This window comes from Mauremys reevesii, linkage group 7, assembly GCF_016161935.1.
Source record: "Mauremys reevesii isolate NIE-2019 linkage group 7, ASM1616193v1, whole genome shotgun sequence".
NCBI classification, from domain to species: domain Eukaryota; kingdom Metazoa; phylum Chordata; order Testudines; family Geoemydidae; genus Mauremys; species Mauremys reevesii.
This window is the reverse complement of record NC_052629.1, coordinates 18,524,223-18,536,589: the sequence shown is the minus strand read 5'-3', so window position 1 is coordinate 18,536,589 and position 12,367 is coordinate 18,524,223. Positions and strand designations below refer to the sequence as shown.

At 38.8% G+C, this 12,367-nt stretch overlaps 1 protein-coding gene across 7 annotated transcripts in view; it reads right to left on the bottom strand.

The window, feature by feature from the left end:
- The window catches only part of TACC2 (transforming acidic coiled-coil containing protein 2), a 210,661-nt gene that overhangs the window by 27,298 nt on the left and 170,996 nt on the right, over positions 1–12,367 (bottom strand). For 5 of the 7 annotated variants that reach the window (XM_039482919.1, XM_039482922.1, XM_039482923.1 and 2 more), the window contains 5 exons: positions 10,588–10,649; positions 9,558–9,673; positions 7,986–8,157; positions 6,084–6,224; positions 4,794–4,883 (listed from right to left, as the gene is read on the bottom strand). In XM_039482919.1, the coding sequence (XP_039338853.1) occupies positions 4,794–4,883; positions 6,084–6,224; positions 7,986–8,157; positions 9,558–9,673; positions 10,588–10,649 (581 nt within the window). The remainder of the gene's footprint in view (positions 1–4,793; positions 4,884–6,083; positions 6,225–7,985; positions 8,158–9,557; positions 9,674–10,587; positions 10,650–12,367) is intronic. The other 2 variants (XM_039482921.1, XM_039482924.1) reach the window with 2 other exon arrangements.

Sequence of the window (12,367 nt, the reverse complement as noted above, 5' to 3'; positions counted from 1 at the left end):
GTTATGATAAAATCTACCATTTATGGCTATTGAGTGAAAAAAAATTTGTTTTATCTCCTCATCAAACACAAACACAAGAGAGAAATTAAAGACAACTTTGGACCTGAATGTATACAGGGTAGCAGTTGGTCTTCAGTACACCCTATATCTGGAGTGCAAAGGACAGCTTTAATGGTCCATGCCCTTTTTCATCTCTAACTCCTGTGAGCTCTTCACACTTCTTTAGTCTTAAAAAATGTACATAGGCTACAAGAGGAGCTATGTGACTATGACAAGATTCTTTTCCTTTCCCTTCTCAACACTGGGGATAAGTGCTCAAGTAGCCCAGGAGTTCACTTGTTTCCATTCTCTCCAAAGCAAAAATACATGATGAGCAAAGGAGGAGGGTGAGAAGACTCTATGGCTCCCCTTCCCCCGCCCCTAGCAGACTGCTTTGTGGAAGTTGTGGCAGAGAGTGGTTGGCCAATCCACTGGGACTTCAGCAAAGCTGGAATTATGAGGCTACTACCCAAGGAAAATGAGCCCAGGCAAAGAGATGGCAATTTGGGAGGAGCAGGGAGAAAACTGCTATGCCATTTATTTTTCAGCTCTCTGAGCCTCAGACATAGGATGACAGAGATGCATGACTCTTCAAATACAGTACACTATACTAAGTACAGTACTCAATGATTCCATAGCTCAAGTACTTGTGCAATGGTGTGGAGTTCTTTTACCAGTGGGTTTCACATGCCCCTCTGAATTGAAATCTGGGAGATCGGACTAATTGATCATGATAAATATATGGGTCAGCCATGGCTGTGTTGTCCGTAAAGGAACACAACTGTTGAAAACTCCCATTAAAAAGGAAGCCTAAAACATCAATGAATGGATGAATTTTCTGTTAAGCGAGAAAGGAAAAAGAGAGACTGGGAAAGAGAGTATCACTCTTCAGATGCAGGGGACTTTGTCTCTCTCAGACCAAACCAGTGGAGTGGGACAGGCGATGGGGACAGCAGGTTTGTGAGGACATTGATAACCAGCCTTGACTAAAGCCCCCAGAACTTTATTGTTATGTTTTCCTGGGGTAACTGTTAGAAAGCCTTCGTTGTGGTAGCAGGCACATGCACCTACTTCTGATACAGATGGGGTGGGGGACAAAGAAACTGCCAGGATAATGAAAATTGTCTTAGAAAGGGGGGAGAGGAGGAGATATTTAAAAATGCTTCATCTGTAACACTGCAAATGGTCATTGTTGTTTCTTACACTCTGTTAGATGCGTCACTGATATATTTATCCAATTATGCTTTTGCCAATATTTTCCACTGGATTTGAGTAGATGTGTAAAAAGGTGAAAAGCCAAGGAACACATAATCCAATCTGAAGTTCAGCAACTTTTAACTACTGTAAAAACTCTTGGGAGTTAGCCATCTAGATCAGGTGGCCTTTCCACCAGTGGGCTCATATGCCCCTGTATTTAGGGCCCTAATCTTGCAAATTTCTCCTCCTACCCATAGTTCCACTGGACCCTAAAATTGTCCTGCCTGCCGGAATTATCCTAGTAAACCTATTTAGGAGTAACCGTTACTAGTCCCTGGAATATTATCTTGCAAACAATTTCATATAGCATCTAAAATGTTGCAAAATAGTGTAACAGATATCTTTTTGGATTTAAATTTTCCTTTTTAACAGCTGAGAAAATGACAATTTGACCAATAAAACTACAGTATTCACATAAAATAATACTGTTAATACTATGAATTCAGCACCTAACAACAGTACCAGCACCACTAATAAGGTAAAAAAGTTAATTAGGGTAATTACAAGCACAGGGATTTATAAATCACTGACCCTTACACAGAAGGATTAGATTCTGCAGGGGAATTAATGTTACATGTGGGTCACTGAAATCTTAGTATAAGTAATTGGGAAGCATATACATTTCCTTTGTTGAGCATCTCTTCTAGAATTCAAATATTTAATTAGGAATGTGACCTGATACACCCTGATTTACCAACTACACTAATCCCAGCTCACAGAATTCAAAGTAAACAAAGGTATGCACGGGCACTGAAATGAAATGGAAGAAATTACTATAATCTTCACATAGAAGTATCCATCCATTTAGCTGAACTGAGGTCTGGCTTTCCTTTTGCAGCAATATTTTCGCACTCACAAATGTACTTTGGACAAAACGTGGAATAATCACACCTTTTAACTACATGATTTATTCTCCCACTCAGGTTAAACTGTAGGCCCAAAAACATGGGCCCAAATTTTGCAAGCACGACTGTGTCAGAGAAAGGAAAGTTCTTGTCTGAAAACTTGCCCCTTAAAGTTTTGCTATCTCTGTCCTCTCAAAACAATTATGTCTATTGCTTCTCTTGCTGCCAACACCCTTTTCCCGCTGGTTTCTCTAATTTACACAGGAGAAGTGATTATTTCAGCTTCATAGCTTTACATGTTACCTCAGCAATTCTTGAGCGGCTGACACAGACTCTTCCTGAGATCTGTCCTGCCTACACAAAAAATGGGAGTTGGACACACAAGTCTGTTCGACAGTCCTAGATTGTTCAGCCATCTTAGCATGGGCAGGCTGAAGCCACGTTTCCTAGTAAAAGTTCTTTTTCTTCGACTGTTTTCACTCTCATTTTTCAGTTGCATCTGAAAAGACTCCGTCTGCATTGTTTCCATCTTTGGAGACTGAAGAAAAAGGGCCCTATCCTGCTGAAGTCACTAACAAAATTCACACTGATTTCAGGAGGTCAGGACCAGACCCAACGTCTACTCTCACAAAAGCCCCTCTTCATCTGAATGAAAAAGACTAATTCCTACTGCCCAGTAATATTATGATTCAAGTGTTATCATTTTTAGATTAGCACTTAATGCTTGAGTTTCTGATTTAGATGTAACTTAACCACTGTGAAAGGTAGTTTTGTTTTTATTAAAAAGATGTTGCAAGGTTTTACATCTATATGCACAACAGTTATAAATACATTGATACCACATTAAGAAAATAATCAGTGCCTTTCAGAAAGTGTTCCTGCCAGCCACTATCCTGTCTATCCTCAGTAGCCTCTGGATTTAAGTCACTGTAGTCATCTGGTGTATCCTATTATAACTAATCTACATTGAGTCCATCGGTCACTATAAGACACTCAGTGTTAGTCACAAGGGTTATCATCATGGGCTAATTTGATATTAGCAACATCCACTTAAAGACTAAAGTTAACCAAGGACAAAAGTCCTTCCCAGCCTAGCATGACATCGGTATCATTCAGCTAAAGACATCACTGTGCTTTAGTTATAGATGTATATATAAAAAACCCACACATTTTCCAGAATTTCAGAGCAGTAAGACTAATCGCAGGTACTTTACTCCCACCGGGAAAATGCCATTTATCATTTCAACCCTCCCTATTTATTCCATCTGTTTCTAATTAGAAAGTTGGGCTCAAACCTGCTATCATTCAAGTCAACAGTGAAGCTTCCCATCGGCTTCACTAAAAACAGGAGCCCACATACTTAGAAACATTCATATTTCCACAGGGAATTAATTACTATCATTTTATACCATTCATTACACTAAATGAAATAGCCATTAGTCACTCAGACAGTTGCATCACAAGCCACTATTTACCAACATAAGATAAACTGCTCAAATTTATCCTAACTGGCCATCAGTTAATCCATAAAAGTACAGTACACTATCAAAAGAGAGAACTAACTTGCTTATGATTGGTTAAAGCACAGATCAAGTCTAATCTCTGAGCCAGTCAAAATGCAGTTATGGTGCAGTGCACAGCTGCCACTTAAATATTAAAAGAATTAGTTTGGGCCCCCAATGACTTATTGATTAATCATTTAGTGTAAGAAAATAAAGGCCACTGACAAGGCAGAATAACATTCTCCTGATATGGAAATAAATGTCTCCTGTCAGCAGGACACTGTTGTCCTGACAGCATTCCATTCCATTCAGTTGATACCATTTTTGAAGTATATCACCGAGGTAAAACTCGTGGGGCTGTTGTGAGCTTTTTATTAAAAGCACCATAAGGGTTTTCCTAGACTGGTACAACGTTTTGTACTAAACATCAAAGATACTACATCAGAGATAATATTTCAGTCTAGTTTCAAACATGGGAGACCACATGCATCACTGGAGCAGTGTCACTCTGATGATGCATCACACTGACATGGCACTAGCTAGCATGCTGTAGAAGTATCAATACAGAAAATTGTTAGATCTTAATGAATAAAGAGAATTTATGCGGGGGAGGTTCTTTCCCTTGAGAGCCTTTGAGGTCATTCAAAATCATTTGAATCCTGTTCTTCAGAAACCTGAAGTGTGGGTAGATTGAACTTTTCAAGTTTTAGGGACAAGTCATTAGATCTCATGCTTAAATGACCTGTAGAACGCAAAATGCACCACTAGACAGAATTTGTAATACTCTATTAAAAAACTGACTTTTTTTTTTTTTTTGCCAGCAAACACTTTAGACCAAATCCTGATCTCAAATACAAACACATGGTCATCTAAAAGGCAGAATTTGGCTGTCCCCTGTTTTATATGACGGCCTTTTGCCTCCAGATCTTCAGTTAACTTTGGAAGTAGAATTGTTCTGCGAGTGGAGCAGGTGACAGCATTTTTGTGTAGAGTAAACTATCAGCATGCTCTTTGGTGTCATATGTACTGAGGTGCACACAGCTTCAAACGTCACTCAGAGAAGCTTAGTTACCTTGTTGTTAAAAAAAAAGCAGCACTCTGGTTCTTAATCTGTGCACACACACACATATTGCAGGCATAAAACAGATACCTCGGTATCTAAGGAGCAGAAAGAAGACAGGGTAATCTGTCTGGCTAGCGTCAATGCTTCTATCCTCATTGCAGCAAACTCTAACTCCTCCTGTCAGACAGTTTTAAGCAATCCACAGAAAAAAATGAATTAAGAACACAATGTAAATGTTTTACACACACAGAATGAATGCTGTATTTTAATGTATCATGATAACAATTTTTGGATAACACACATTCAGTGTTCCTTTCATGATTAAAACATCAACAGAACACAAAAACAAGTTTTCAGGTAGTTTTGAGATAGTTATATCTCACTAGGGACTAAGTGTTAACAACTTGTTGGGTGGGATAAATGTTTTCCAATTATGTTGCCCAACAAGACAAAATTATTTCTTTGTCATGTTAATTGATTTTCCCTTTCATTTATTCACTGTATTTATGATTGCTGTCACTTTTTATTCAACATTACTCAGCAGTTTTGAAATGTAAATCTGCCATGATACATGTAAACCTTCTTTCCAGAGAGATTTCCTTTTGTTAGAGGAAGCCAAGTCAAATTACAGGTTAAACACAATCACAAAAACAACACCTGACTCTCATTTTACCTGGTTTTAGCACCAGTGTAACTCCACTGACATTAATAGGGTTACTCTGAATTTAGCCTGGTGTACCTGAGAGCAGAATTAGGCCCTACATCTCTGAAACTGTCTCTGTGCTTACTAGCCCAGCAAAGTGTATTCAGTCAGGTTAATTCTCCATATTTAAGACTGAACACAGGGCTCGGAATGAGAGTTTTATTTTATAACAGGGGTTCTCAAACTGGGGGTCAGGACCCCTCAGGGGGTCGCGAAGTTATTACATGGGGAGTCGTGAGCGGTCAACCTCCACCCCAAACCCTGCTTTGCCTCCAGCGTTTATAATGGTGTTAAATCTTTAAAGAAGTGTTTTTATGTATAAGGGGGAGTCACACTCAGAGACTTGCTGTGAGAAAGGGGTCACCAGTAAAAAAGTTTGAGAGCCACTGTTTTATAATATGTTGTACTACAACACAGTTAGTGAGATTATCTAATTGAGACTGTTCAGCAGTGTTAGAACACAAGAGATAAAAAAACTAATTTATTTGTTCTGAGAGTTAAGTCCAAATCTCACTATCTCTTAAAAGTTTCTGAAAGGCAAAAGGAACTTTGAAGAGGGCTGAATTTTTCTTTACCCCCCCCCCTTTTTTTTTTAAGGTAGTGAAATGTGTTCTCTACTGGTGTTTTGACAAACTTAAGAAAGGAACACTGGTATTTACATTTCTGCTACAAACCTGAAGTTTCTGAGCAAATACGGGGGGGTTCTTTTCTGCTAAGTCAGGTTCTAGATATTCAAGCTGATCACATATTGATGTTTGATGCGATATCCTATTGAGAAGAGCATCAGCAGAGACAAAGGAGTCCTCAGGAGTTGTCTGAAGGGTAAGGAGGATATAGAACAAATAACAGAGGCTGCCAAAGTGGCCCAGGCTGAAAACCATATATTTGTTTCAAACTTTTGTTTGCTGCCTTCAGTAACATTTTCTTTCTGGCACACATGCATAGGCAATCAGAAATAAATATAATGAAAGTTGGTTATAAATTAAAAAATTTAGAGTGAAATAAATGATGTTAAAGCCTCTAAAGCAATGGTTCTCAAACTGTAGTTCATGGACCACTTGTAGGTATTTCTATGACAACTGTCAGTCAGTCTTCTGTCAGCCAGTTGCCATGTTGTGTTTGTCTTAAAGCAATGAAACTTCCTGTAAGTTGTGGCTCAGTCCAGGATTCTCATAGGACTTTCAGAGGTTTCTTTGACCAATTCAACTAAAATGATCCCCAAACAACTTTTTGCACTCACTACAATGTGTCTTTTTGTTCCTTTGGGGTTAACTCAACTAGGATCGAATTTACAGGTGCTATCAATGTTAGAGAGGTCTCAAACACACAGGAGGTCAGAATCATAGTGTTCACCTGTTGAGATTAGAGCAATGGAAGCTCCACTCAATGAGCAGAGTCTTCAGGTTAATAAATGTGAAATCCTCTGCTCAAGGACAGGAACTCAAAAACACAGATACACAACGTACAGAGATGTAACTAAGCAGCCATGCCTGCTGCATTTATAAAGTGAGTGTATTTTAACTTTGTCTTCTTAATACTGTCGTTCTTCCTTATGTGACCAAGTGCTGCAAGGCCAGTTGTTAAATCGGAGTTTGCTGGGGGAAGCTGAGGGTCCTTCAGAGAATCTATCCACAATATTCAAAATTTTGAGAACCAGTGCTCTAAAGTCTAGAAGCAGCTACGGCCTTGGAAGTAAGACTCAAAAGTCTTTACGCTGAGTCCACTGGGAACTGGATTGAGTTCAAAGGCACAGATTTCTAACAAAGTCTCTCACCTCCAGTACTGCATAACATCAAAATAGTTGGCAATTTTTCAGAAAATGAGAAATAGCTGTTCATAAGTTATTAATGCTAAAACATCACAATAGATATGCTACACTCACAAAGCAATTCTGTGTATTTTCATACAAAATCCCAGAGAAAACATGGGCACAGTCTATATATCTATGTGGCAGGTTAAAACATAACAAAACCCCTTATAACAAATAAGATATTGAGAATATCTGCCTGTAGGAATTGATCACAAACATACATTTGAGCTTAGATAAGAACCAGGACATTTTTTCTCAATTTTAACAGTATTCTGTTAAGCCAAAATGGGGATCAATTCCCTCATTGGTGTCCCATCAAACCCTGTTATTGCCAATGGAAATTAAGCATGTTTATCAATGGGAGACCAAAAACCCTTGGAAATGATTTTTGGACACGTAGATTTGGGGACACATTCTGCACTGAAACCTCATGCTCTGGAAGAGCAAATGCTCGTTTTGCAAGGACAACGTTGGAGGCACTTCTTAAAAGTGACCTTTCATCCTTTTGATTAATGTGAAAAGGCATAAAGCTAAAAATGCTAAATTTCTCAGCAAGTGATCTTGCTTTTTAGTTTGTTCTGGTTAAGTAGTGTCCCAGAATAATTCAAGTCTTCATTTCATTCAGGGTTTTCAGATTCCACTCCAGAAATTTTCATCTAGCTCTACATGTTATAATTGCACAGTCTGTATGTTCTCCTCTCTTAAAACATGGGAAGATTACTTTTTTGGGAGAATATTTCCATCACTCTTCTTATACATTACTTACTATTTCAATGGACTCTGAAGCTGTTCCTAAGCTCATGGGCTCCAGTTCTTTCTGTTTTGATTTGTCGGTTGACTGTAAGTGCAGATCTTGGCTGGCGGTTAGAACCCGGGTACCTGGGTGTTGTATTTTCATTCCGGAGGATAGCTGGGCTTCAGTTTCCTCGAAACTTGACCTGGGATCAGATAGATAGTGTATATGTTTTCAGACTAGGCTAGGAGCCCAGTCTCTACTAAAAACACAGCAAATCCTCTTCAGTTAAACTGTCACGTTCTCATCTTCACAAGAGCTTGATAAACTAGGATCATTGACATAAGGTTGAATTATAGCACTATATCTTGCAAGATTTTGAGAAATGTTTTCAAAGTAGTACCCTGGATAAACCCTGTACTACTGGATTAGATCAGTGAGCGCATGCACAGCCTACACATCACTTTGCCCTTATTTCTCACTTCTACATAAATCTCTATCAAATGACAATTTTTGTTCAGTAGCAGCAGTGTAAACCCCCTGGACAATGCCATTTCTAAAAATAAACAAAAACCCTTACAATATATCATTTAAAAATGGATTAATTGTTCAGAAAAACAAGTTTAGGCATGCCAAATGAAGAGTTACAATATGAGGGACATACTGTATATACTGAAATGAAACTGCCCTTAATATTGAAGAAAAAACTGTAAGTAGTGAACCATAATCTACACTGAAGACACAGCATAGTCTTTACTGCAGACTTTAAAGTAATCATCAAGACTATGCAACAGAAATATAAGTCCTGATTCTCCACTCCATTACTCCACTGACTGGTGTAACAAGGGTCAGTTGGACTCAATGTTTCTTCAAATGTTTTAGATCCAGGTGTGGAATGAATTTGTTATGTGCACCAATATGGAGGTGATGTGTGGCAGGGGTTGGGCCGAGGGGTTTGGAGTGTGGGAGGGGGCTCAGGGCTGGGGCAGGGGGTTGGGGTGCGGGAGTGGTGAGGGCTCCAGCTGGGGGTGTGGGCTCTGGGGTGGGGCTAGGAATCGGGAGTTTGGGGTGCAGGATGCCCAGGGGCTGGGGCCGGAGGACTCCCCTGAGCCTTCTCTCTGCCAGCAGCAGCTCTGGGGGAGAGGTGCTTCTCCCTGCCAGCAGCAGTTCCAGGGCAGAGGTGCTTCTTCCCACCAGCAGCATCTCCGGGCCCTGGGGAGAGGTGCCTCTCCCTGCCAGCAGAAGCTCCGAGGCCGGGGGAGAGGCCCGCGGCAGCCCTGCATGCCCCAACTTGCTCCCCACCCACTCCCTACCTCTCTCCTCTCCAGGCCCTGTGGCTGCGCACCTGCGCAGAACTTTATAGCCTGCTGTGTGGCCGTGCAGCTTAGAGGAAATTTAGGTGGGACTCTATACATTTAATAGATATAGATCTGTGTTTTAAAAGAAAACAGAGAAAAAGTAAAGCATACAACAAAAGCGATGTCTGACTGGAAATAATTTTACTGTTACCCTTTTCCTAACAGTCCTTTTATTATTAAATGGGTTTTGTTTGTTGTTTGGTGGTGGTGGTGGGGGGGGTGTGTGTTTTTTTTTGCAGTGATGTACCCTGAACATGGAGTTGTAGAATCAGATAGTCTGACTGGAGGAGATTTGACTGGACTTTCCTGCTGTGCATCAAATACAAGGTACAAAGATTGTTTCTTCGGGGTGCTGCCATCCTGCTGTCAAAAGAAAAGGAAATAATTATCAACCAACTTTCCATTCTCCGTTAAGGTTAATTCATTGCCTCAAGTGATCCAGTGACTGAGAAATTCCATTTCTCTTTTAGAGCTGATAACCTATGTTCTGCAGCATAGCAGAATGGATGTATTAAAAGAACAGCCTATTTTAGAAAAGCCACTGACCACAGCATAGACTGTGCAGTTCACAATTTTTATTAGTTCCTCCACTATGATTTGGGATTAATTAGAATTCAGGTACTAAGTTCTGCACCTGTTCTTTTTGAATGGGTTATATGGCATTCGCTGACAAAGTATTATCAAAAATTTAATTGGAACCTTCTTTATCTCATCAGATTGAACACCCAAGAGTCTCCACATTAACAGACTGTTTTATTCTTATAAGCACTGTGGGAAATTCAGACATCTGAAGCTTATTAATACTATCTAATTAATCAAGTGAATACAAGTTAGGCAAAAAATGTTGATGTTATAACTTTATTCCCATATTTTAGAGTAAGTCTTTATTTTGAAGAGAGTGCTCATCATTTCTTTTCATAAAAGCTTTAGTCATGGTTTTGGAGAGTTAAAAGATGTCCATACATTGTTTGGTAACCCAATGTAGAGTGCTCTGCACCTGCTATGGTTTAAAGTATTGAATACCTTTACATCTCCAAGAAATGAAACTAAACCTCAACATTAAAAAGATTAAATAACTTCTACAAGGATAGAGACAATAAAGCATGTGCAATTTACCTGACTACACTGACTAGAAAGACCCATGTTTACAATCTACTACAGATGTACATTTAATTCACTGTGTAGCAGGGAACTATCCATACAGTATTATCATAGCAATACATAATGACTATCGCGTGTAAATAAATGGAAATGAAAATTTGAGAGTGAAAACTTACCGGCAAGGAGGAGCCTATTTTCTCCATATATTCTATTTCATATGAGTTGCCATATTCCAGCTCTGTAACAGAAACAAAGAGAAATGTTCCCATGCATAGGGGGAAAATATAATTTTTGCATGTGTGAATAAATCTTGGCAGCTCACCCAGGATCTGCAGCTTTACTAATGATGCTTTTTCTAATAGGCCCTACAAACAAAATACACAGAGACAACTGTGCCTTGATTTTCAGCAGTCAGTCAACTGAAGCTCCATGGCATATCCAAAGGCAGAATTTGGTGCGTCATTTTGAATCAATTTTCCTGTAAAACTCCAGGTTAATCTGCTTCCTTTGTTCAGGATTCTATTACAGACCCCAGTGGCTTACTAAAATTGCAGAGCCCTGTGAAACATGCCAGTACATGGTATCTGAAGTGCTGTGTCACATTACAACGCTTTGAAAATATTTTGATGTAGTCTTAATAGCTATTTCTTCCATTGAAAGAAGGAAGATTTTGCAAGATGACAAATAATCAAATGATTCCACTCATAGTAAAACCATGCAGATTTTAATCAGGAACTATTATGATCTTATTACTTGAGATTAAAAAATGGATAAAGCTATCCATATGCTCATTTGGAGACAGATAGCACAGTAGCATAGATACACTTATTTTCAAATTTTAGTTACAAGGGACAGTTCAAGGCATGAGTATTTACAGAGAAATATTTCCTGCCCTAACCTGTAAAAGAAAAAAAACCCTTTTGTTGCACTACTATTTCAAATCCCTTAATTATTCAATAAGAATTAACAAGCACTTCTTGCAAATCCTGGTCACTCAACAGTGAGCTGATATAGACACATACACAGAAAAAGAAACTGCTGACAGAACAGAAGATAAATGCAACAAATACAGGGTAAAGGGCCTAATCATGCTAATAAATAGAGTCCTTACATGAGTAGTCTCATTAAAGGCAATAGGGCAAAGCAGTAAAAAAAGACCGATAGGTACAACAGATGTATCTAAGATTTTTGCATCTAAATCCAGTCACCATTGATGTTCAGAGAAACATTCTAACACAATGGTGAGTTTTTTTCCTGAAGATAAAAATTAAGGATTTCTGTTAAATAATATTCTTGTCTCAAAATTGTTTATTTTTATTCAGTTTTGTATTTTGTTATGTTCCACACAGTAAGTCGGTTTTCTTCCTATAGGCCTAATTCAGGAAATCACTGAATCACACGCTTAATTCCATTTCTGTATAGTAAACAACAAGTGTCTGGGATTTAAGTATGTGCTTAAATACACTTCCTGAACTGGGATGACATGCTGAATAAGGGCCTATTCAGGTAGGTATTTTTAAAATAAATTAGGCTGTTTTCCTCTAAGACTAGTGTAAATGTCTTAATTGTTTTGAAAAGTGAAAATCTCACTATGAAAACAATATCAGAGGGTATTTGTGCAGAAATTCAGATGCTAAAAAATGCCCACAAATATTGTGAACTTCTCTTCTAGTTAAAAGTCTCTCTGGGTGTAAATAGCATGTTCTTGAAGATCCATGCATTTCACAGGCCACCAATTAAGAAAAATAGCTGCCAAATAGCAATAGGTGAAGTTTAGGATATTGTATCCATTAATCTTTTTGCTGAAGGGAATCCTGCTATAGCAGGTTTAGTAAATTCAGATGCTTGGCATCCCATGGTCTATTTTTAATGGTAACAGGAATTCAAACGGGAGGAAAAGCCTACCATATGAACTACATGCTTCTTTCTAGCTAGATCAAAAAAAACAAACAACAC